This window comes from Rhinolophus sinicus, chromosome 10 (genome assembly GCF_057876585.1).
Source record: "Rhinolophus sinicus isolate RSI-liver-muscle chromosome 10, RSI-T2T, whole genome shotgun sequence".
Classification (NCBI taxonomy): Eukaryota; Metazoa; Chordata; class Mammalia; order Chiroptera; family Rhinolophidae; genus Rhinolophus; species Rhinolophus sinicus.
This window is the reverse complement of record NC_142510.1, coordinates 13,394,195-13,419,628: the sequence shown is the minus strand read 5'-3', so window position 1 is coordinate 13,419,628 and position 25,434 is coordinate 13,394,195. Positions and strand designations below refer to the sequence as shown.

The 25,434-nt window shown below is 42.1% G+C and overlaps 1 protein-coding gene and 1 non-coding gene across 5 annotated transcripts in view; both read right to left on the bottom strand.

Moving 5' to 3' along the window:
- The window catches only part of CREBBP (CREB binding lysine acetyltransferase), a 128,128-nt gene that overhangs the window by 39,688 nt on the left and 63,006 nt on the right, over positions 1-25,434 (bottom strand). For 2 of the 4 annotated variants that reach the window (XM_088801285.1, XM_088801286.1), the window contains exons 4-13: positions 17,658-17,898; positions 16,213-16,326; positions 8,325-8,567; positions 6,570-6,672; positions 6,100-6,246; positions 5,106-5,223; positions 4,396-4,567; positions 4,019-4,063; positions 1,846-1,970; positions 1,024-1,212 (exon numbers count right to left, since the gene is read on the bottom strand). In XM_088801285.1, coding sequence (XP_088657411.1) covers positions 1,024-1,212; positions 1,846-1,970; positions 4,019-4,063; positions 4,396-4,567; positions 5,106-5,223; positions 6,100-6,246; positions 6,570-6,672; positions 8,325-8,567; positions 16,213-16,326; positions 17,658-17,898 — 1,497 coding nt within the window. The remainder of the gene's footprint in view (positions 1-1,023; positions 1,213-1,845; positions 1,971-4,018; positions 4,064-4,395; positions 4,568-5,105; positions 5,224-6,099; positions 6,247-6,569; positions 6,673-8,324; positions 8,568-16,212; positions 16,327-17,657; positions 17,899-25,434) is intronic. The other 2 variants (XM_088801287.1, XM_074322705.2) reach the window with 1 other exon arrangement.
- Positions 18,180-18,286, bottom strand: LOC141569526 (U6 spliceosomal RNA). Its single transcript, XR_012493251.1, has one exon. It is a non-coding gene; the product is annotated as a U6 spliceosomal RNA (small nuclear RNA).

Genomic DNA, 25,434 nt, shown 5'->3' with positions numbered 1-25,434 from the left:
TCAGATTATCTATAGAACTTTGAAAAAGCGATGCTGAATTACTGGTCTAGAACAGGGGTCTGCAAACTACTGGCTATGGCCAAACCCAGCTAGCTGCCTGTTTCTGTACTCAAGTTTTACTAGAACACAGCACGCCTGCTCCTTTACACAGGAATGAACATGGCTGTGGCTGCTTTTGCACCATGACAGTGGAGCTGAGTAGTTAAGATAAAGAAAGAGTCCATGGCCCACAAAGCAAAAAATATTTACAGGACAAATTTGCTGACCCCGGTTTTAGAGCAATGACATGTTATGGAAATTAAGAATTAATAAGCATGACTAAATCTATTGTAGACAATGACTTTTATTTAATATTACTTCATGTTAAAAAATTAAAACATGAATTTTATCTTTTTTGGGAAGATTTGGCCTGTTTTAAATACATGTACGTATGTATACAGCAGCACTCTAATGCACTGTAATTAACAATTAACAAAAGGGGGGGAAAAGCCATAAAATGAATGGAAAACAATTCTCTTCAGGTTTTGCCTGAATAAATAAAAACACATTCACAAAGAGGAGAACTATTCCACTGAACCAGTTAGCCTGACTTCACGTGTGCAGTTTAGAGACGGGCAATAGGACACACAAACCAAACCACTAGCAGTGAACTCATGGGACCTTTCCTCACTCACTGTGTATAAAATTCAGTGCCTCTCAGGATTGCATACAAAACTTAGAATTTAAAAGACACACATAAAAACCAAGAAAGCGACAACTAAAAACCCAAAAATCAAAATGCGAAAGCACAGAAACCCCAAAAACCACAATCCATTCCACTTTTCCATGAAGTTCATCCCGAGATAAGTAATTCTAAACGAGGTAAAAATGACAGGATGAATGAGGTAAAATCAAGAGATGCTGAAAGATGAAAACGAAATGTAGTCTAGAATTCTAATTTCCATGAAGTGAGACATGCTCAGGTCAGTAGGAAGCTGGGGTACATCACTGTAGGCAGCACAGAGGCCCACGGGTGAATGGTACCTGTGACACGCCGGCCTGGGCCACTGGCTGCCCCATGCCTACGCTGTTCACACTCATTGCCCCACTGGACGCCGGGAACTGGTTCTGCGCCAGGAACTGGTTCTGCGCCGGTGCCTGGGCCATCAGGTTGTTGGCATGCGCACCCATCATGCTCGGGGGCTGAGGCATTCGGGAAGGAGAAATGGCCATCTGAAAGACAACAGCATCACTGAGAGTTCAGAGGACAGGGCTAGCATCTTCACGATAAACCAGAAAACACAGAAACTGTCAAATCCTCCCTCCGTCAGGGGAAAATAACCACCACTCACTAAGACCGTCCCGGCTCCCAGGCACTTTTGCCGGCTTTCTCATGCAAAGTCTCTAACAAGCCAGCTTCAGATTGTCCTCTGGATAGAAATCAATACCATGCTACAATTTCAAGTTCAAAATATGACTTTATAAGTTCTCCAAAGCATTTAGAACACAGCCTCAGGAGAGGAAACTCTAGGAGTCAACAGACACTGACAAGTGACAAGTCCATCTCGGCCACAGATCTGAGACTGCCTAATACGTCCTCAGAACTCCCATCTTCTCACAGAGTCTCAAGTTCCTATGAATTTGGCATTCCAATAAAAATAAATAATGGTCAAATAATTTTCACTATAGTAATGAAGACTAAGAGAGAGAGAGAGAGAGAGAGAGAGAGAGAGAGAGAGAGAGAGAGAGAGAAAATAAAGCATAACAAATCCAAAGGAACAGGTATCATAGGATTCTAGACAATGTACAATTTCATTGCTTAGAGAGTTTTCCTTATTTGGGCAAGGCCTTCTCAGTAGGACTTACCCCTGAAACGGAGCCCATGCTGTTCATCGGGACAGAGTGGTTCATGGGAGATGCTGCACGTGGTCCCATGGGAGCTTGTGGCAACTGTACATTCCCCAAAGATATCGGGTTAAATGTATTCATCCCTGTAAATGTATCCACAATGGCTCATTAGGAAAAGCATCCACAGGAAAACAGAATACAACTCAAGAAACAAACTCTACGCAAAATAAGATGGAACACATACACAATACATACAACTGAAAAGAAATCACCCAGTTAATCAGATGAGACAGTTAAGTAACAGACTTTTCATAACCAGGAAAGATGGCACCATTGGTGCTGAAGTGTGGTATGGGGGGGATGAGGGGGAGCATGGCAGGGTAGAATGAGGAGATGCGGGTAGAAAGTCAGGTAAACCACACACACACACACACACACACGAGGCGGAGGAAGCACTGATCGGGATAGAAGCACTCTGCACAAAAGCATCAAAGCAACTAAGGAGAAGAGGCTGTGTTGGGCAGGTGCACCCACCAACTCCAAAAGAGCTGCTAACTAAGGCCAGGGCAACCTCTGAGCCCACCGCTAATGCCTTTTGGAGCACCTAGCTGCCATCTCCTTTCCTACAGGAAGCCCGTTCCCATTGCACACTTCCACCCCCGGCTTCCTAGCTCTTTAGTTGGGTTTACATTTATTGTTAGAATCTGGGAAAAGACTCAAAATGTGGTCTTAATTTTGCAAGCACAGTAAGTGTCTTGGAAGAGCCCAAGGATGGCCAATCCTCAACCTCAGTCTCCTCTCTGCAGATTGGAAAGATCTCATTTTCGCAGTACCTTGGCTGTCCCAGGGCTGCCCACAGTCTGCAGGAATGTCACGCCATGAAAGACACCTCAACTAGCCACTAAGCGTCCCTAGATGACGGCCTCTCGTTCTTTGTAATTTCCCACAATCCTCTGTAAACTGTTTTCTCTGTAACATCAGCTTATCTACCATGTCTTTTTCAATATATACTAAGATTACAGCAACTTGATTTCACAATCTGTAAAAACATCCTACTGTTCAAGTCTCAATTTGACAAGAACTATAAAAGGTTTGAAATGTTCCTTTATCCCCAAACTCCCAAACTGAAACAACTGCTTCAACCAGGCAAGAACTACAGAATCTCAACTTGAGAAAGAACCTTGAAAAAGTTTTTCAGACCAGGGGCCAGTAGCCCAGCCTGATGCAGATTCTCAATATGAACCCTCCTGGGCGAGCCTGACCCCCTGCGCTTCGAGGGCCCAGGGCAGCCACCGCCCTTCCCCGCCTCACTCCCAGTGGTGCTCGCGGCTCCAGGACTGGCCTGATGCTCTCCTCTCACACATTCAGAAAGGCTTCCTTCTCCCACCTATGATGCTTTTTTTGGAGACTCTTTCTGAGAGTAATGTCTTTCCCTGTCCATTAAAAAAAAAAAAAGGGGGCCGGCCCAGTGGCTCAGGCGGTTAGAGCTCCGTGCTCCTAACTCCGAAGGCTGCCGGTTCGATTCCCACATGGGCCAGTGGGCTCTCAACCACAAGGTTGCCAGTTCAATTCCTCGAGTCCCACAAGGGATGGTGGGCAGCGCCCCCTGCAACTAAAATTGAACATGGCACCTTGAGCTGAGCTGCCGCTGAGCTCCCGGATGGCTCAGTTGGTTGGAGCGCATTCTCTCAACCTCAAGGTTGCCGGTTCAACTCCCGCAAGGGATGGTGGGCTGTGCCCCCTGCAACTAGAAAATGGCAACTGGACCTGGAGCTGAGCTGCGCCCTCCACAACTAAGACTGAAAGGACAACAACTTGAAGCTGAACAGCACCCTCCACAACTGAGATTGAAAGGACAACAACTTGACTTGGAAAAAAAGTCCTGGAAGTACACACTGTTCCCCAATAAAGTCCTGTTCCCCTTCCCCAATAAAAAAAAAAGAAAAAAAAGAAAAAAGAAGGGGCTAACTCCTATTCCTGATCTCCTTAGGGATCTTTCCGATGACTTCTAACTTCCAAATACAACCAATATTCATACTGCTTGTGGAACTGAATTCTGCTTATCAGCGAAAAGGAATAGAAGGAATAAGAGAAGCTACAAACAAATACAGAGGGGAAGATGGAAACACCAATACATTTTGTGGCTGCTGAACAGTAAACCAAGAGATGATTCCCTACAACAGTTAAATACCTTGAGAAACTTGCATGCGGTTCACTGGCAGGGGCATGGGTCCATCTGTAATGGAAGGAAAATATACTTATTTAAAATAATCCTTGATTTAGAAACAAGGACCTTTATCTTGAGGACTTCAAACTTAAAGGGAAAACCAGTCAACAGGTCCCAAAGCACTGTGCATTCGGACGCCAGCGCACCGTTTAAAGGGCCTCTCCATGAGACACTCAATGTCCAAAGACAGGCCAATGGCACAAGGTCATGGCCACTATCACAGTTTCCAAAATGTGGGCTTCCTGAGAACATAATTCCGTGTACTTAGAAACACACTCTGAACATAGAAGGAAAAACACCCCAACAGACTAAGGGCTGGTAGAAGGGAATGAAGTCCTTACTTGGAGGCCTCACAGGCTGCGGCTGTGGAATCCCAGAGGGCTGCGCCCCGGGGGCTGGTAAGGCTGGCTGGTTACCCAAGATGCCTTGTTTGTGTAAACGTGACCTCCGTTTTTCTTCTAGTTCTTTTTGTATCTTGTAGATTTTCTCTGCTAATAAGTGATAGTATTCATCCTAAAAAGCAATAACATTCAATATTAGGCAGTCAAAACTGTAAAAAAAAGAATGACCTGTTTTGTAAGTTCTAACAAATTAATGAACTTTTTTATTAAGTATGCTGGCAAAGGTATGTATTCAACACTTATAACTAATAAACCAAAGGCACAAATTCTTCTTCAACTCCTAGTTACACTACAGGACTTAACAGACAATAGGTACTAAATGCACGTTACATTTCATTCCCCAGTTGAATCTCTTTTTGGATAGTCCTCGCTGCTGGCAGTGACACAGTACAAGCATTACATAATGCCACATGGACGTGGACATGACCTCCACGGATAAAATGCAATTTCATACACCTCATTTACCACTATACTGGGGACACCGTAGGTGACTAAGAGCTGTGCAGGAGCTTCATGTCTTATCTGGGAGGTCTCCCTCGTCAGCCTCTGTTCAAGGTGATGAGTCTACCTGCCTAACATGTTCCCATTTCCAGACAGAGGAAGTTACATCTACCGTATGTGTGCTGGCTGGAACACGTGTGGCAACTTACCCGGCTGTTGGCAGACTCATACATGTCCCCTTCCACTTTCTTAGCGTAGGCCACCAGGTTCTCCATGCGGCGATCCTTCAGGGCTGCGGGGTCAGGTGTTGGGAAGATGGCTTGGACGCTGAAAGGACAACACACTCTATCAACCCACTTTTAAACAGTTTTGACATTTTACACATGACATGGAGAAAGAAGCTCCTCTACCTATGGGGGTGATACAGTGTTGAGAGAAATCCCAACTCTCTCTTGCCTAGTATATGAGTACACAACTTAAGTCACACTCTAGAGACAATACTGACTCGTTGATTTACCTACAAGTCAAACACTGTATTTGCTATTAATAAATGCTGGGTCATCTCAAGAATGATATGGTCTTGAATTCCTAATTTTTAAACTATTTACTACAAAAATGTTTGATTAAAATAACGAAGGTAAACAACTCCAAGGGAATCAAGTTGGTCAACTTCACTTTCAATTTAACTTAATTAGCTTGAGAAAATTAATTATTAACTTCCTGTATATTAACTGGCTGTATGATGGTATTGTCATGCCATCTGTATTCACTAGGCCCAAATTCCCCCAATTCTCAGGGGTGTCCACAACTATAATCTGGAGCCATAAAATAAGGCAAAGCTTCTGTGCTAATTCCAGCCCCCTCATACATCCCAGAGCTCAGAGGACAGGTCTGGCCGCATGAGGAGTCGTGGTCTCTGTGACATGGTTCACAATTCATGCCCCTCTGCAGTGCAGAGCCATGAACGCTCTGAAGCCCCCCACTGGGGACACAGGATCTGGGATTCTCTCACCTGCCAGCAGTGCTGTGGCTCCCTAAACAAGGATGTGACCCTCTTTAGCTGCTACAGGGCACTGTCACCTGGGGCCCAGGGGACCACTTAGGAATTAAATCAGATATCGATGGAACTGCAAAACTGTCACATCGTCATTAGCCACAAAATGCTTCCGTCACGTGCAAATCATGAGTGAGGTGGGAACGTACAGTTTATGCACTAGATGGCTCCGCAGGTCCTGAGTGACATGTTCGTGCCAGCCTTTCCGAACACCAGTACTGGAAGGAGGGGCTGCTGTAGGGATAGTGCTGAGGCTTCCAATGTTTCCGGAGCTGGAGCCGTCATTCATCAGTGGGCTAAGGGAAGGACAAGAACACTGCATCCGTCTACTGAAATGACTCAAAGGCACTTCATTTAAGTAAGGCCTTCAACGATCTGACACTTCTAGAGTTTAAGTAAGGAGAGCCATGTGCTGTTTGTTACAACAAAATGGAAACCATGTTTTATCTATTAATATTACCTGCTCTACCTTTATAATTCAAAGAAAAAATTGCATCCCCTCCCCAAACTATTTTCTCTGCCACATATTTAGAAAGAATCATGAGTTTTATGTGATCCCCAGGCCACTTTCATGTGTGACTGTCACTCAGAGAGGAGCTGACGGAAACTTGGGTCTTACTTGGTGGCTCCAAGTGAAGTTGGAAGAGCTGATTCTGAAATCAAGTTTGGTGGCTGCTGATCTGTTGTTATTCCTCCTGCTGGAATGTTCATTGGGTTATTTCCTTTAAAGACAGAAAGAAAAGACATCAATCAACTCCTAAATTATAACATACATTTAGAAGTTCTGAAAACAGATAAACAAGTTACCATGTGAATAAGTGATTCTTAATGTTATAATGAACACTATGGCGGGAACTCTGGGAGTTCTACTTTCAATAATGGTGATTGATTGACTTGTATAAATTAAGTTGCAGTTTCCTTCACATTGTACTTTGTAACTAAAATAAGGCATCTTTATGGAGGCTAGGTGGTATCATAAGTGCATTCTATGGCTGTGGAAAATACTAGAAATGGTCCATTTCAGCTCCAGATTTTGATTCTGGCTACATTAGTATCAAACCCTAAGCAACTAAGCTGACTTGTCACAATATGTGTCCATTTTTTTTTCGTATCAGAAAATAAAATCATAGAAATTAGTGCAGGTGAAAAGCATAAGAGGTCAATTTGTCTACAGCGTTCATTTTAAAGTAAGAAAAAAAGCTGAGACTTAGAGAAGGTAATAGTCTTGTCCCAAATTATACCATCAACAGAAGTTAGATTAGAACTCAGGTCTTAGCATTCCAATCCAGGGTCATGGCCAGTAGAAGTTGGATATGAATTAGGGAAGTTGTTCTCCAAAAAGCAACAAATAAGATGTTTTTAATTGGTCATTGTTAAGAGTCACTTTAAAGGTTAAAATGCTGTATTAGGAAAAGAACAAAAGTATCACTACAACCTTGATTTAACGTGACTGACATAACTGCTTGGCATAAGCCCAAGTTCAAAAGAATGATGTCGATTTAAAGAAAAAATTATTAAGGAAACAATATGCAGAGCTGGCAAAATTTGTGGAGATGTGTGAGCAAATGACCAAACACTGGCAAATAAGAGGCTGAGATGACACCCGGCAATTCTAGTACATGGAGAAGGCTGAGACAGGAGAGATTTTGTGAGACTCCTGTTAAGCTGACCACGTTCACGCTGGTCACCTCCAGCTGTGCGACAGCCCATATCCAAGACCTGCTACAACTGGCAGACCACCTACAAGTTCTCCATCTAATAAATGGTCTACTGGGAGTCAATACAAGTGGTACAACCATAATTCTAATTTGTGAGACTTGGCACTCCGAGCCATATGAAATGCCCTTTATGAAAACCGTTCAGCGGTTTGGTGGTTGCCAGAGGGTAAGGGGGGTGGGGGGTGGGGGGTGGGAGATGAGGGTAAGGGGGATCGAATATATGGTGATGGAAGGAGAACTGACTCTGGGTGATGAACACACAATGGGATTTATAGATGATGTAATACAGAATTGTACACCTGAAATCTATGTAATTTTACTAACAATTGTCACCTCAATAAATTTAATTAAAAAAAAAAAAAAAAAAGAAAACCGTTCAGAAAGAAATGGCATAAGCAAGCAACAAAAATGTTGGTTCACTTGCAAACGTTCTTCTTTTTATAAGCCTGTAACATGTTCCCTACATTGGACACTAGCTTTTACCTGGAAGTTTTTTATTTCAAACATTTAAGAGATACCAACACAATAATATATACATATATGACTTTGAATTTAAAGTAAAAACAGTAACTAAAAACAGTCTCAGGCTCCAGGAAGACGTGTCATTCCCAGTGCTGCATTTGGACAAAGAAGTTCTTGAGAGTTCCTTCACCTACCCAGGGGGTTGAGAGTCCTCATCTGCTGGTGAGTTTGAGGCTGTGCTGGTTGCTGGCCAGGAACCTGAGGCTGCAGCTGCGTCTGGGGCTGGTTCAGGTACGGGAGTCCAAGAGCAGCATACGCTCGCTGCATGGAGCTGGGGTCTATGGGATTTGGGTTACTTAAAGAAGTGGCATTCTGCTGGCCTGTACCGACAGAGCCAATTGTGTTCTGAATTCCACTAGCTGGAGACCCCAGGATGGCTATAACAACAAACAAACAAACGAAAAAGGTAAGTAAAAGAGAGAAGCCCATAAATTTAGAAACTACTGAGAAGTAAAAATTTATCCGAAAACAATCTATGTATGTCATGAAGCAGCATTAGAACAAGATTACCGAGGAAGGAGGTATGCAGAGAGCAGGGTCCTGTTCTATTCATCTATTCTGCACGGCACTAATTAAGGAGCAAAAAGCAAAAGAAAATCCAAGCTTCTGTCTTAGAAATAACAGACCATAACATCACAGATCACTTAATAAAAATTAATATATATTAAAGTCTAGAGACTTGTAAGAAGTCAGTTTTAGGGAAATGGCAAACGTGAAAACAAAGTGCTTTGATTCGTTGGGAGGTTGTCAGCCATTGCTGAGATGAACTAAGGAAGCCCCTTTCCTGCTGCCACTGCCCCTGGGTCCTTCACTGCCCACCTGTACAGGTACAGAAGGAGCAGAGGTGATATCTAGATGAGATCTTCCAAGTAACAAAATCATAATTCCTTATAACTTACATGGACAGTGACTGCATTCGTGCCACACCTTTCTTTCCTGTGAGTTTCCTATGCAGGAGGGCACCATGCTGAGCTCTATGTAAATCTGGTCAAGAAACAGCGCACTTGACTGACTGATCTGGTTGAAATTAATGGATGGGAGGATGCTTGGCAATTCTGCAAGGAATTTTCATTTACCCAGTTATCACCTCAGCACCACTGATATTCAGGAAATGGCTCTGTCTTCCACAGCCACCCTTAGTTTCCCTAAAGGAAAATCTGTGGCAACATAAAGAACCCCATTTCCAAGGCCTTCAGTTAACTGAGAGATGACCCAAAACTTGTAAATCCTTGGTTATTTCGCATTCAATTCATCTATCCGTCAGTCTGTCCATCCATCCATCCATCCAAATGTCCTTATTTGGTGAGCACTTATAATATGGCAAAAGTTTTACGGCACATTATTTATTCTTCTTCTTAACAGTTCCTTTCTTTTTAATTCTCTCAAACTTTAGTCATATTGTAAATAACAGCTATTAAAACTGATACTATAACATACGATCTTTCATACGTAAAACACTATCACTAAGCCTTTCTTTCAAAATCAGGCCATTATGTGTAACAGTAATATTCTCACGTTCAACCATCACTGCAACAATAAAATAAACAATTCAAATACTTATCACAGTAACTTAATTAAACCGAAATGTGTAAAAAAAAATATTGGTAATTACGCATTCCATACTATTAATTTTTCTAATAAGCATATTCAGATTTCAAACTCATTAATGCTTATTAGACACAAATATACACAGCAAGCACCTCATTATAAATGAAAAGCAATTCCCAAGGTATACTTTATGACAAGTGTGTAGCTGAAATAAGTCATGTACAATATCTTTAAAAATATTTTTCCTAATAGCTGATATACCCCAAAACTTTAAACACGTATCCCTTGTACACCCGAAACCGACATGCTACATTTTCTAAAAGTACTAGGATGTAAACAGAAAAGTAATTACGATAGGACGATTCACTTTTCTATCACCTGTAGTATAAGAAAGAAGAGACCCAGACTACGTCTGATACACACAGTGGTCAACTGTGGAGAGGACTCGAAAGAAACAAGGTATCTACGCGATCTTCCGTTTCTGGGTGAGGATGCAAGAGCTGTGCTTTAGTGACATGTTCTTCCTATTCCACTTTCATCCACACTTCTCCAAATGCCATCCTTAGGGTGAATGCCATTCCCAAATCCAATGCCACTTTTGGGGCAGCCAGCGTTTCCCATGGAAGCCGATGACTTGGTCACTGTATTTTGTGTTTGTGATAAAAGCATTTATTTCCTAAATGTAAAACAGTATTGTATTTTTTATTTCAAAAGAAAATATACCTATCAGAAGACAAGTAAGCATTTGGAACTTGACATTTCTAACAATCAGAAGTAAAGAAAACAGGGGCCAGCCCAGTGGCTCAGGCGGTTAGAGCTCCGTGCTCCTAACTCCGAAGGCTGCCGGTTCGATTCCCACATGGGCCAGTGGGCTCTCAACCACAAGGTTGCCGGTTCAACTCCTCGAGTCCCGTAAGGGATGGTGGGCAGTGCCCCCTGCAACTATAACTGAACACGGCACCTTGAGCTGAGCTGCCGCTGAGCTCCCAAATGGCTCAGTTGGTCAGAGCATGTCCTCTCAACCACAAGGTTGCCAATTCTATTCCTCGACTCCCGCAAGGGGTGGTGGGCTGTGCCCCCTGCAATTAGCAATGGCAACTGGACCTGGAGCTGAGCTGCGCCCTCCACAACTAAGACTGAAAGGACAACTTGAAGCTGAACGGCACAAGGTTGCCAGTTTGATTTAAAAATATTTTTTCTAATAGCTAATAGTGTGTCCTTCACAACTAAGACTGAAGGATATCAACATTGACTTGGGAAAAAAAAGTGCTGGAAGTACACACTGTTCCTCAATAAAGTCCTGTTCCCCTTCCCCAATTAAAAAAAAAAAAGAAGTAAAGAAAACAAAGTACAAACAACAAAAAAAATGCCTTTGACATTTAAGCATGGCCCAATTTGAGTCAAAATGCGGCTAACAGATGACACAATACTTTAGGCTAAGAAAACACAGACATTTACTGTGAGGGTGATGATTGAAAGGGGAGTTAACAGGTAAACTGTTAACCTAGAGCTGTTCTGGGAGCTAAAGACGTTACCACCCATCCATGAATGTTTTCCTGCTCTCACTCTCGGGCAGCAGTCATTTTTCCCTGAATTCACACAGTGCCTACTGGGTCTCTGCTTCTCTCTGGGCATTTACACTTCACATTTTCAGTCGCTCACTCCAACTGAGTGCAGACTGTATGCCAGGCGCTCTGCAAGGCTCCAGGATACAGCGTGCGCACAAAGCCTGCACTCATGGAGCATATGGTCTGTTGGGAGAGACAACAACTTACCTAATGAATATAAAACGAATGTAGCTCTGGACCCTGCAGCAGAAATCAAGCTCATCTCGTCTTCCCTGTACATTCCCTAAAGGTGGGACCGGCCTGTGATGCAGCTCGTCGCCTCTGTATGTGGAGGTGCCCAGCAGAGGTCAAGGGAGCCGCAGCAGCGTAGCGGGAAACTGGCCTTCCTCAGACCCCTCACCCCCGCCCTGCAGCACGGAGTGCTTCGGACTGAACAAGAATGACAGGAGTGTACGAACAGCAATGCTTCGTCTATCTGACATCATCAAGAAACGAGGCCGTCCACATCAATCAATTTTATATATTACTGACGTTCACCTTCTTAAATGTCAAAACCTCGCGTTCTTTTCACCATTTCTGCACCTTCTTTCCTTTCTTAGAGCTAACGCTATACAGTTTCATACACAATCGACTGTCAGGTTACACAGTGTCGTATCAGCGGGCATTCCTTCAAACCAACCCCTAATGCCTCCATGACCCCATCACTCTTCTGTTGGAGCTGCATCAGGAGCGCAGGACTTAGGGAGGAAAAGGCCACATTTAGTAGTGGGCTATTTCTAGGACTCACTGTCACTTGTCCTGTAAGTCCAAGGCAGTCCTCCCAGAGCACAAAGACTGTCCTACTGCAGGTTCCATCGAGTTACCCTGTCACCTTGCGACATTTAGTTTACCAGGAACCTCAGTCCCCATTCTCAATGAAACCGAACTCAATTTGGAAATCCAACGAAAACTGATACAAACTAAATTCCAGCTTTATCAGGGTGGCGGGGGACACGGGACACACCACGAAGCAGGCAAAGCAGCTACCATCTAGTTACCACTCAGATTCCTACTGAGCAAGTTGTGAAGTTCCTCAGACCTGCAGACATCTCTGCAGTTGTTTCCACACAATGCCGCGCAGGCGTGTGTGCACTGGGCCTGCCTTCCATTTCAGCGTCTTCGCGTGCAGAGGACACGATAAAAGGGAATCCACCAGCCCCAGTACCACGCCGCCCATCAAGCCACCACTGAGTGAGAACACACAAGCCCGCCAACAGGTTTACTTTAAAAGCCAACTGACTCAGGAGGAGGCAACACTGTTACACAGAAGAGCAAGGACAAAGCCATTCCAATTAAACATATCACCAATGACTGGTACTTAAGTCAGGGGCAAAGAAGCCCACCGCTCTGTCCCTACACCCACTTAGGTTCCACTGCCCCCTCTGCTCTCCACCCCAACCAGTCTGTCAAAAGAGGTGACTGAGAATCTGTGAAGAGCTCTTGGGTGGAACAAGAACCTGTTCAACAAACACTTACTGAGCACCTAAGAGGCTACGCTGAGTGGAAGTTTGAAGGAGGTAGAGTTGGACTCAATATCATGAAGGAGGCATTTCAAACAATCAGAGTGCCTACAATTAGAAGAGTCGAGCCGAGTAGTGAGCACCACGCCAGTGGAGGTATTCAAGCAACAGGCTGGAAGACGGCTGACTGACGCACTGTGGATGGGCTTAGGGCCCAGCAGTGAGTGGGTTGTTTGGCTCTGGGAATGACCCCGTGGCATCCATTTGACAGTCCTTGTGGGTTCCCGAGTTGGGAGACCCTCGGTTTCTCCCAGAGAATGACTCCAATCTCCACAGCTCCAGGACAGCGACCCAGCCCTTCAAGGCATCCAAAGAAGGGCATCTCAGCCATTAACGCGCATACCAATCACCTGGGAATTTGTTAAAACACAGATTCTAATACAGAGTCTGGACCAGGGCCCCAGTGTCTGCATTTCTAACAAGCAATATGGCAGGGCCTGTGCAGCTGGTCTGAGAACTACACCCGGAGCAGCAAGAACCTCACTGATGAGGCAACACGAGCTCGAACAGGGAATCTGGTCGTGTGTCCACACAGCTCCAGTCCTCCATGCCACCCTGTGCCCTGGAATTGACTGAGTCACATGCCACTTTAGCCAGACACCTTGAAAATCCTAATTATTCAATACAATCTGAATGTCTTCTTAAGGGATGGATAGGTCAAGATCAGTGATTACAGAATCTCTAGAACACAAAGAAAAAGCAAACAAAATCTCAACATAGGCCAGAAAGGTAACCATGTCTGGGTTTCATTTCAAAGACCATCAAGGTTAGCTCCACAGGTGATTCTGACAGGTTCTCTCCATAGAGAAATTAATGAGAAAAGTCAGGTAGTGGAATGTGTGGCTCAGGTAAGGAGAGCATCTCTTGGAAATGCTGCCTGGAAAGCACAGCCTTGGTGGCACAGGGCACACACTCCACCAGTGGGCACAGGTGGGTCTCAGTCCCCACGGATCCTCCCCATCTCACTACCAACAGTGCTTCTCTCCCTGAAGCACCTCGCTTGTTGCACAGGCACCTCTGAGCTGTCAGATCCTGCCCTCACAGGCATGGCAGCTGTCCAGACACCCGTGCTGTCTAGAATGTTCTATTGTTCTGTTATTGAAATTGGGCTCCATCAAGCCCCCCTGCCCCCCGAGAACTGCCAGGACTGGTGACTTGTCTTGACTTCAGTCCTTCGGACTTGCAGCTGTTGGAGGGTTGGATCCACATTTCTTCTTTACCCTATCCTCAGTGTTTACCCGTGATGAGTACAATTTGCTTTACGATTGTTGAAAAACATCAACAAACATTTACAAGAAAGACAATGCTGAAACTTCCTCACTCGTCATATCAAACTCCTCTATAGGCACAAAATGATAGTATCAGAGCCAAAAGAATACATTCAAAGCTGAAACCTAACTTGAGAAGCCTTTGGAATTTTTTTTTAAAATAAGTGCTTTCATTTCTTTCATGAAAAATTACCAAAACCTTGCACAAAATTAATGTAAACATTCCCCGTGACTTTGTATTGTAAAATCACCCTGGTAACACCTTACATTATGACTAGTAGAAACACTGTGGTTTACCACTTCAGAGAGCACGCACTAGATAAATTGTCACAACAGCCAAGCAGTTATAAGGATGTTAAAAAAAACACACAAAAAACCACATACGTTTCTTTTCTTTTTTAAACAAAAACCACAGCATTTCTTAAAAAGAGAAATCACAAAAGTTTATAATTGTCATGGCAACACATTCTAAAAACAAAAAGTCCCAAATTAAAAGTTCAGAATGAAGCAGTAACTCATTATTCATGGAATTAATACTGTACAACTACAAACTCGACAATGAATATTTTAGCACTTCAAAAGCCTATTCCTGAAATGCATCCTAAAACACAAGAAATTGTAACCATCACAATACACTAGTTAAAAAAAAAACAAAAACAGTTTTATACTAACTTGGAGGAAAAACAGACTGTATTTCACTCTAACTACTGTCCCAAGTATCTGTTCTCTAGAAGACCCAGATTCCCAGACCATCACTTTATATAAGAGATATCATGGAATACTGTGTATTAATTCAAACTTTGGTCAAAGAATAATTTAACTGATTTTGGAAAGTGACTTTTAAAGGCAACTTAGTAAGACTCCTTCTGTACAGAAGGAGGGAGGAAAACAAGCCCATGAGCCCATTATGTCTCTTCTATGTGACACAGACAGTTTTGCGGAGTCGGCTCGCTGGACTTAAAGAGAAAGCACGTAGGCTATCACCGCTTCTCCGCTCCCTGACACTCGTAGGAACAACATGCTTTTCCGTCTTTCCCTGTGCCACTCGGAAACAACCAGAAAGAAAAGTGGCATACATTCTCCAGGCAGCAGTGGCGTCTTGAGGAAGATGATCAAGAAGAATGAGAGTCATGAACACAAGCAGGGATGGGTAGCAAGAGGGCACAGACGTACAGGCGGAGGAAGGTGAGCAAGGCTGCGCTGTGCTGGAAGCCGGAGGGTGACAGGAGACTGAAGAGCACGTCCTTCTGTCTAGACTGAGGGACACCCCCAAAGACCACAGTTCTACTTCTGAAATGACAGGAAAGGACTGGAAACTGGGAAGAGATGCTCATCCTTTCGTTGTTCTGATGGCGACAGGGAACCCCTGGGAGCCACACATCGGCCCTCTGAGCAGGGATCACACTGCTTAACCGATCAGCTAAGGGCTACACAGACTCGAAGATGACAAAACAATGGGAATGATCCGATGTGGCCAGTCTGGGGCAAACACTCTTAATCTGTGCTGAATAAACTGTTAGTTATGCAAATAGGTCTGGGAACTGCAGCTCCAAGGAGGAGGGAAACCTCTCAAATGTCTCCATGTGGGATTCTATACTGACCTGGCCTGACTGACTTGTCTAGGACACAGTTCCCAAACTTACTTTAGGATAAGGGGTTGCCAATTCCAAAAGAAGCGTCCCTTATTTTCCCCGCCCCGGCCCCAAAAGTTGCTGTAATTACAGTGACATGACATTCAAATCCTCAGATACTGAGTATCTGTCAAGAAACAGAAGAGTCATCGTGTTGGCGACCCGCCTCTCTCTTGCACTGCCCCACTGTGGCCAATTCTAGAGTGCAGGAGGTGGGGGCTCGGGTGGGGCAGGGAAGGAAATTCCCAAATGACCATGTCCACTGAGGACACTGACAATCTGTCTACTCGCTAAGCTCGGCTTCATCCTTTGTCACTGTATGTCTCCACTCGCCACTATATTTTGTGGTTAGTAATTTCTGCCCTGCTCCCTACCTACGCTTTGTATTCTCCTCGGAAATAGCTTATTTTCTCATCTCCAAGCTTCTCTACCCCCAATGCTCACTTACTTTGTTGGTTTCGCTTGTCACTGGCATTTTTCAAAGGGAGGCAAACAGGACAGTCATGTCGTGTGCAGTTCTTCCAATGAGAGATGATTTGTCGTGAAGATGCACAATGGGCAACTATGACCAGAAAAACAACGAGATGTTATTTTTCTATCCAAATCGTCACACTTTCAATTATACCTAAATTATAATGCCAGATTCCATAAGAAAATGGTAACAAGTGTAACCATAACACAGTACAGACAGTCCTCAACTTACAAACTGGCTGTTTTCCAAAAAGTTTGTAAGTCGACTGTTGAGAATTGCAAACAAAAACTTCCCATAGAAGCAATGTTATGAATGATGGTGATTAAGATTCAGCCCACAGAACAAAAACAAAAAACCAAACCTATTTGACCTGAAGTACTGGACAACTGGAATGAAAGGTAGAACAAATCATTCTGTAATGTCACTATTTAACACAAACATTTTACATTATCTTTAAGGATGAAATCATCTAAATACTATAGTTGAAGAAACAGATAGAAAAGCAAATGAGGAGGCTGTGGAAATTCTGAAGGGGACCCCAGGCACTTTTCAAGGTACTTGAGAGGGAAATTAAACCTGGTTACTCTCAGTCTATATCTTCACTTCCATCCTAAGGCATTGCGATTTCTTTCTAAAGGTCTAACATAACCCACCTCGGCTTCTCCATCAGGATCAGGGTTAGGCTTTGTCACAAATGTCACAAAGGGAGAGAGGGAGATCAGGGAGAGATTCTCCCCCAAGGTTTAGGAGCACAAGAAAGAAGAGAAGGAAAGAGGATAAAGATGAAAGGAAAGTACAGCCGTTAGTAAGAAACACTTTCTTCAGAACTGAGGGGTCTGCCATAAAAGAGGGGAAAGGGGGGCACGTGATGTGCCTGATCCAGCCCCTCCTTGGGGGGAAGGAAGGAGGTGGCAGAGACGATGCAGTACGCAGCTCCCCGTGTCACGGATATCACCCAGGACAAGTCCCCTGGGATCTGATCAGCCTCAAGACGAAAGTGTGGAGGAACAGGCCGCAGGCCCCGGCAGTCGGAACACAAGACACAACTGCAAGACAGGTGCAGATGCTCCGGGTCGAGGGAAGGTGTGTGTGTGCATGTGTGCTGGCTACGCTGCCCAAAAGAACTGTAGTCTAGACACTGATGATGAAGACAGTGCTCAAGAAGTGACAAATGTCTTCCATGACAGAGGAAGGAGGAAAGGAACAAATACAGGGACAGCCTCATCCAGTAGAAAGTCACAGAATACTATTATAAAAGAAAATTGCCTTTCTCCTCAGTAGGTAAGTGTTGCAGTGGCATCTGACTGGATGGTCTGTGGAGACGTAGGCTGCGGAAACCTTATTAACAAGAACGCTGCCTAAGAATAAGGACAAATTTCATCCTAAGCTCTGCCAATAGGATTTCAGAAAATGGCACTTACCTTGACAGGCTTTCCCAGCCTGACAATGTGTCATGTGATTCAAAACATTTTTCATGGTTCGACAATGTGGGAGAGAGCAGGCCCGAACCTCTCCGTTTGCTTGTTCTCGTCGCTGACATTTATGAGCGTGAAGCAGTAGAACCAGCTGCTGCTGTATCAGTTTGCGTTTTTCAGGATCTGCAGTGGGGCCCGTTGCAATTGCTTGTGTGGGTACAATTCCCACTGATGTTTGCATCTGAGACTAAAATAAAACAAATTAATAAACATTTTAATAAGGTTTAGAGTTCCAAGTCATGTTCATTAATTACTTTTCAAACTAATGTTAAAGCTGATGCATAATATTGGCCACAGAGAGAGGGCAGCTGGTATGTATGGTTCGCTTTAATTCATCAGAGACTTTAAGGAAGATAAAGAAGCAAAGAAATAAACCAACTGAGAAGCAAGGCCGATTCAAGTTCACCTGCGCTTGATTATCTCAGAGCAAAAAAATGCTGCTTACTCTTTTTTTGTTGTAGTATAGATGCTTCTTTTTGCCCCCCCACAAACGGGTGTAATGTCCTTGTGCAGGGGCCATGCTAATCTTCTCTGTATTGTTCCAATTTTAGTATATGTGCTGCCGAGGCGAGCACAATGGCGCTTTTTCTTAACTGCAGTAACCAAAACCCAACTCACTCTACAATATACACTTGTGCTGGAAAAGCTGTGTATTATCTTAGGTTAAGCCATATGGAACTTGTTTCTGTAGGCCTAAATGGCCAAACATTGGCAAATTCGTGTGGTTCAACTTAATGGAAAAATATCCGATGCAGCAAAGAATCGGAGCCGCCCTTTGGATTCATTCACAATCTCGTGACCAGCAGGACAATACTTGCAGTATTCATTGCCTCTCCTAAAAGGATAATATGACACTTATCTTTAATATGACTATCTAGTACAATTGCTAATGCTTATGAAATGCTTTTCCTTCCATTAAAATTTCCACTCAGACATCTAACAGTATTTTCAAATAGTATTTGATGATCTGCTAAAGATACAGAAATAGAGTTTAGTTGCTTTCATCCTTTGAAAATAACAAGTCAGACTGACTATACCACTTAACTGCAAAGAAAACGGCAAAGGTGACCTATGGAATCTTCTTCCTCTGTACAATCTACCAACATTCTTCAGACAAACTCTAAGGTTCTGAGAATAGATCTCCAAGCTTGATTTCACAACATTCACTGCCTCCCCTAAAACATACCATCACTCCGACTCTTCAAATTAAGAATCAAAACTACATTCTTGCAATCACGATAAAAAACAAGTATAAAATATTTCTTAATGAACCAAAGCTCATTTTTAAAAAGTGATAGGGTTTTCTGTTTTGAAACAGAACTCAGAAAACAAGCGTGTAAAAATGCTGCATGGCTGGGCTCAGGAGCACAGCTCCTTGAAGCTGAACCATGGTCCCGAACAAAAGCAGAGTCCTACCTGAGAGGAGGGGCTTCCTGACGGACCAGGACTTAGCTCCTTAGAGAAAAAGCCTCTTTTCCTTATGATTATCTTTCCTGATTATAAAAGTATATATACACACTGTAGACAATTCGGAAAGCAACAGAACTACTAAGGAAATAACTAACACCTGAAATCTTAGTATCCGGGAGTCCACTACTAAAGTGTTGATAGGTTCTTCTTCTTCCAGTCTTTTTTCCTACTATGTACATGCATATGTATGAACCATTATCCACAGTCTTCTATCATATATATGACAAATATTTATATTTGGCATTGTCTTTACTCCAGGTTCTGTCCCACACCTTTGGGTTGTCTCATACAGTATGACAGCATGATTTGTAATGAATGTATGGCTATACATTCATTTATACAATCTCTCATTGCTGAGCATAAACTGTAACCTCCCTCCCACCTTTTCTCACAATTTAAAATAAAGTTTCAACAAACAAATAGCTACTGACTATGCCTCCAGCAGCATTCAGTTATCGATGTGAAAAGTCTCCTTGATCAGCATATTCCCATGGACTAGAAAGTCCAAGCAGAAATGAACAGAATGGACATAACAGAAGAATGTGAGAAATGTAAGATGATCCTTGTTTGGGTCTCTTTCTTTTGCAGTTATGAAAATTTCAAACAGAAAAGCAGAGAGGAAAGGATACCATTATCACACCTAACAAAATGAGCGACAACTCTTTAATATCCGCTAATACCTAGTCCACATACTAATCTCTCCAGTTGTCTACATGTCTTTTACAGCTGGTTTTCACACATCGGGACCCAATTAAGGCTTACACCCTACACCTGGTTATCGTTTTTAAGGTTCTTCACATACTGACTGCCAACCTCTCCCTTTACTTTTGCACGACACTGACTTAAAGAGACCAAGCCAGTTTCCTCCTGTTGTTTCTCAAAATACAGAAATGCTATATACAAAAAAATCAATGAATCAATGAATCAATGAATCAATCAATCATATTTTAAAAGTCAGGTAAAAAGTCCTAATCTTACAATTAAATTATAAACAGATTGTTTTTAAGTTATTAAAGGTTAACACATTGTTTTTCATTTGGGATGTTCTTAGCATCTTTTGAACTATACCTGACGGCATGTTGAAACCTCAACATGTACAAACAGCACGGCTGGAAACTATACAGCACATTCAAAACATGGTCTATTATCTATCTGTAGATGCTTAATGAGCTCTACACATTGTTTACATGTGTCTCAAAAGTAAACTGGAGGGTGACGCTGAATCAACAGCAAAATGGAACAGAAGATATGTCTCCTGTCCCTGTGTTTGGCCCTCCCCATGTAAAGCCACATACTTGTACAGGACTGGTCCACTTTACAAAGGGCTTACAAACACAGGGCGTATTTAACTTCCTCCTTCTCAGATTGTTGCTCAATGAGATGGAAGGGTTGTAGGAACTGCAAGTGGCCTGAAATCTATGTCAGAAGCACCCTCAGACTCCACCAACTTGCCTGCAGTCCCCACGGCCCAGGCAGGCACTGAGAAGGGAAGAAAAGTGCTTAGACAAGAATCTCCCTTTAAAAATACAGAACAAAAACTGGTGTTGTAAATTCCCCTAACAGTAATGCATACATTTTATGCAATTTTCTTTGCTTTTTTGTAATAGACAAAAAAAATTTGAAAATCAGTAAGAATAAAGGGAGAAATCTGTCTTGCCAAATACCGAAACTATAAAGCGATAGATTTCTTTTAAGAAGTCTGGGAAAAGATACATATACATTCATTGATCCTTAGTATCACCTTAAAATATAAAAATACATTCCAGATGAATTAGAATGAATAAAAATAGATTAAAATCGATAAGAGTGCTAGAAAAAGTAAAGAATATTTTTAAAATGAGGATAAGAAAAAATATAAAAACGTAAGATTAAAGTTGAAAAACTGAGGGAAAAATTGATTGTTTTTGATAAGTGGAAATAGTGAGTCAAAAGTCAGGACCTACAGAATTGTACACCTGAAATCTATGTAATTTTACTAACAATTGTCACCCCAATAAATTTAATAAAAATAAATAAATAATTAAAATAAAATAAAAAGTCAGGACCATTCTTAAACCTCCTGATACATGTTGCCAAATTGTTTTCCAAAAAGGTTATGTGTGGCACTTAAAATGTTCAATGCCTTGGTGCCAAGAAAACTCAATGGAGAGAATAGTCTTTTCAACTAACAGTGAGGAAAAGGATAGGACAACTGAATATCCATGTAAAAGAATGAAGGTATTAAACCCCTTCTTCACATCATACTCAAAACTTAAAATGAATAAAAGACCCAAATGTGAAAGCTAACAACTACAAAACTTTTAGGGAAAAAACCATAGGAGTAAATCTTCATGATCTTGGATTAGGCAATAAATTCTTAGATATGTCATCAAAAGCACAAACAACAAAAAAGATAAATTGAACGTCATTAAAATTAAAAACTGTTAGGCTTCAAAGGACACTATGAAGAAAGTGAAAGACAAACCAAACAATAGGAGAAAACATTTGCAAATCATAGATGTAATAAGGGACTTGTATCTAAAACATACAAAGAGCTCCACAACTCAATGATAAAAAGACAACCTAATTAAAAATGGACAAAGAATACAAACAGACATTCCCCCCCCCAAAATACAACTGGTCAATTAGCAAATGAAAATATGCTCAACACCATTAGATATGAGGGAAATGCAAATCAGAACCACAATGAGATACCACTTCACACCCAGCAGAATGGCTACAATAAAAAAGCCCCAGACAGTAACAAGCACATGGAAAAATTGGAACCCTCATACACTTCTAGAATGTCAAATGGAGCAGCCACTTTGGAAAAGTCTGGCAGTTCATCAAAAGGTTAAATAGAGTTACCATATGACTCAGCAATTCCCCTCCTAAGTATACTCATATACCCAAGAGAACTGAAAACATATGTTCACACAAAAACGTGTACACAATGTTTGTAGCAGCATTATTCATAATAGCCAAAAAAATGGAAACAATTCAAATGCCCATCAACTGATGAATGGAAAAATATAACGTGATATATCCTAAATGGAATATTATACAACACAGATCAACTGTGAAAACATTATGCTAAGTGAAAACAGCCAGTCACAAAAGACCACATATTGTATGATTCCATTTCTATGAAATGTCTAGAATAGATAAATCCATAGGGGCAGAAAATAGATTAGTAGTTGCCTCCAGCTGAGGGATCAGGGAAAATAGGGTGTAACTGCTAATGGTACAGGCTTTCTTTTTGGGGTGATGAAAATGCTCTAATATTGACTATGGTGACAGTTGTACAATATACTAAGTACCACTGAACTGTATACTCTCAAGAGGGAAATTATACCATATATAAATTATATCTCAATAAAAGCTACTTTTAAAAGTTTGATCTAACTAATCATCAAAGAAATGAAATTAAAACAGAGGCATTTTTTACCTATCAATATGACCACGACAAAAAGGTAGTAATAACTGGTATTGATGAGGATACAGAGAAACAGCAATTCTCAGGGACTCGGGTGATAATGCAATTTAGTATGACTTTGGAAAGCAACAGGTAACAAAAAGAAAAATGTGTGCTTCTTTTGATTCAGCAGTTCCACTCCTTATGAGTTATTATTAGGGAAGCAACTGAACTGGCTAAAATGTATGTGCAATGACAGGCATCACACCTGATTTAACAAATGAAAAGTGGAAAACGCCTTACTGCCTTTCAAAGGTAGACTAATTAAACGAATTGTGGCTATTGACCTAATGAAATAATATGCAGCCTTTAAAAATAAGGCAGCCCTCAGTGACCCCAGTCAAAGCTATGTGGACCAAAAGAATGGCCCAGCCAAGGCCTGACCAGATTCTTAACCTACAAAATATTTTGAAATGTAATAAAATGATTGTTATAATAACACATTAGACCATTACGCTTTCATGAAAAGCTCTCTCTAACATATTGAGCTAAAAAAGAAAGTTATAGATAGCACCATAAAGTTATTTGTTTCCTTATGAACCTTGTATGCTCGTATCTGTTCTTAGAAAAACCTACAGATTATCTGGTGGTTATCTCTGGGCAGGGATGGGATCATGTTTAAAATTATGTATTGTTTGAATGTTTTACAACAAACATCTACTATTTTTACAACCAAAAAACATTCCACTTTGGGGGGGTTGTGGTGGTGGTGGTGGGGGAATCTGAAGCATCCATAGAAAACAATGAAGAATCAAAGATAAAAAATAAAATCGTAAAGGCAGAAGAAGGAAATAAAGATGAAGGCCTTTATCGCCTTTGTAATGCAAAGGCCTTCATCAAAAAAATACAAAGCAGTGGTTCCTAACCAATCCCCAGTGAGACCTCTTCAAACATAGATTCCCCGTTCCTCCCTCCAGAGACTATGATTCGAAAATCTGGGGTGGAGCCAGAAGCAGTTCTCTTCCTTAAAGTTCCATAGGGGGAGTGTCACTATTTTTAGCTTTATATGCTTTTTCCAGATTTTCCAAAATGAACATGCACGCAGTTTTACAGTGAAAATAAGACAAAGCATTTAAGAGCGCAAGGCCTACAGGTGATTCTGATGCAGGGGTGGGCCGTGCCATAAAGAGAAGGGCAAGAGGCCAGACTACAGAGAACTTTCACTCCCTCCAGGACCCAAACTGCGAGGAACAAATGTAAAGGCAATCAACAAACTAGGAAAAAATACCGAACACACAAGACATGGCAAATAATAATGCAGGTATTATTTCCTCTCCTCATCTCGGCCAGTCTTTATTTCTCAAGTACTTCGCGTCAGGCTCTGTGTTCAGTGCTCATTTAATACCCAACCCCCAGCCCCACCCTACAGGAGAAGTAACTGGGGTGCACCCTGTTCAGGTGGTGCACTCGGTGGTGGCAGCAAGGTGACCAGGCCTCTGTCAAGGTGGGTGGCAGAGAGGTTAAGGGTGGGGACTCCACTGCTAAACCACCTCCTCCACCCGAGTTTTTCTGTTAGACTCTCAGAAGGACAGGAACTGAATGCAAAAACACACAAACAAATAAAAAACAAAACAAAAAAAACCATGTATGTCTCTAAACATAATTTTTACCAGTAATAGAAAAATTGCAAATCAAAACAGTAAGACACAATTTTCTGCTGTCAGAGGACAGAATGATAATCTGAACCTTAAGGAGCACCACGTAATCCTGCTGAGCTGGCACGCGGCTTTTGTTGGAAGGTACTAGAACAGTACCCAGCAAAAGCCCTCAGGGATATGCAACATGCCTTTCTGGAACTCGAATGAGCTCACATGCAATTCCTAAGCATGGAAGGAGGTTGGTTAGCATGGTGTGGGAGTCACACTGGTTCAACTGTGGCTCCCCCTGCATGTTAGCATTTTTTGAGTCACGAGTAACAGCAGGTGAACACAAGGCACGCTGACATGGTGGCAAGAGGGGGACAACCTGCTCACCTCATTCCCGTCTTTGCTAGGTTGAGCCACATGCTCTTTACATGTGTCATTTGTCACCACAACTCAACCATCATTTACCACAGTCTATCAAACAACTTGAACTGCAAATCTTTTATATTTACTCTAGTATTTTAATTTTTAAGGTAGCTACTATGTATTTTTATTTGGATTGCTATTGTTACATAGGTCTGAATAATCAGCACCAACCCCATTTGACTGTATACGCTGTATTCTATCCTAACGATATAATCAGATGTGCACAGTAGCACATATAATAAAGTTTAGCCGAGCATTCTTCCTAGAAAAATAAGTTATTTTCCATTAAGTGTCCAAGAACAGGTTATAATGCCTGCAAAGGCTTAAGCACAAACAATTAAGAAACAGAACTGACCAAGGCAGAACGGGGGGTGAAAGTGCTTCATCCTGCCACACAACCATTGCCCCAAATGCATGTTGGGCTGGGATACCTTCAGATCAACCTGGCCCCAAATTCTATGTCACCAATGGGTCCAGACCCAGACACCAAAGGCAACTCCAGGTGGGACCAGGGACTGCTCTGCAACATTTGCTTGTTCTGATTCCCCCAGAAAGGCCCTAGAACAGCTAGGTACACAAAGCTTTGGAGTCATAAAATAAAGAAAATGCTCATTAAATGCACACAGCTATCGAACTGGGAAGAAGTGATCACCACCTTTGAAATGATAAAGATCAACTGGTAAGAAAGAGGATGGATAAAATAATGTTTCTTCTTTTTGCTTGGGGTTTACTGATTTTTTAAAAATAAGATTACCTTACAATTTAAGATTTAAACTCAATAGGAAAATAA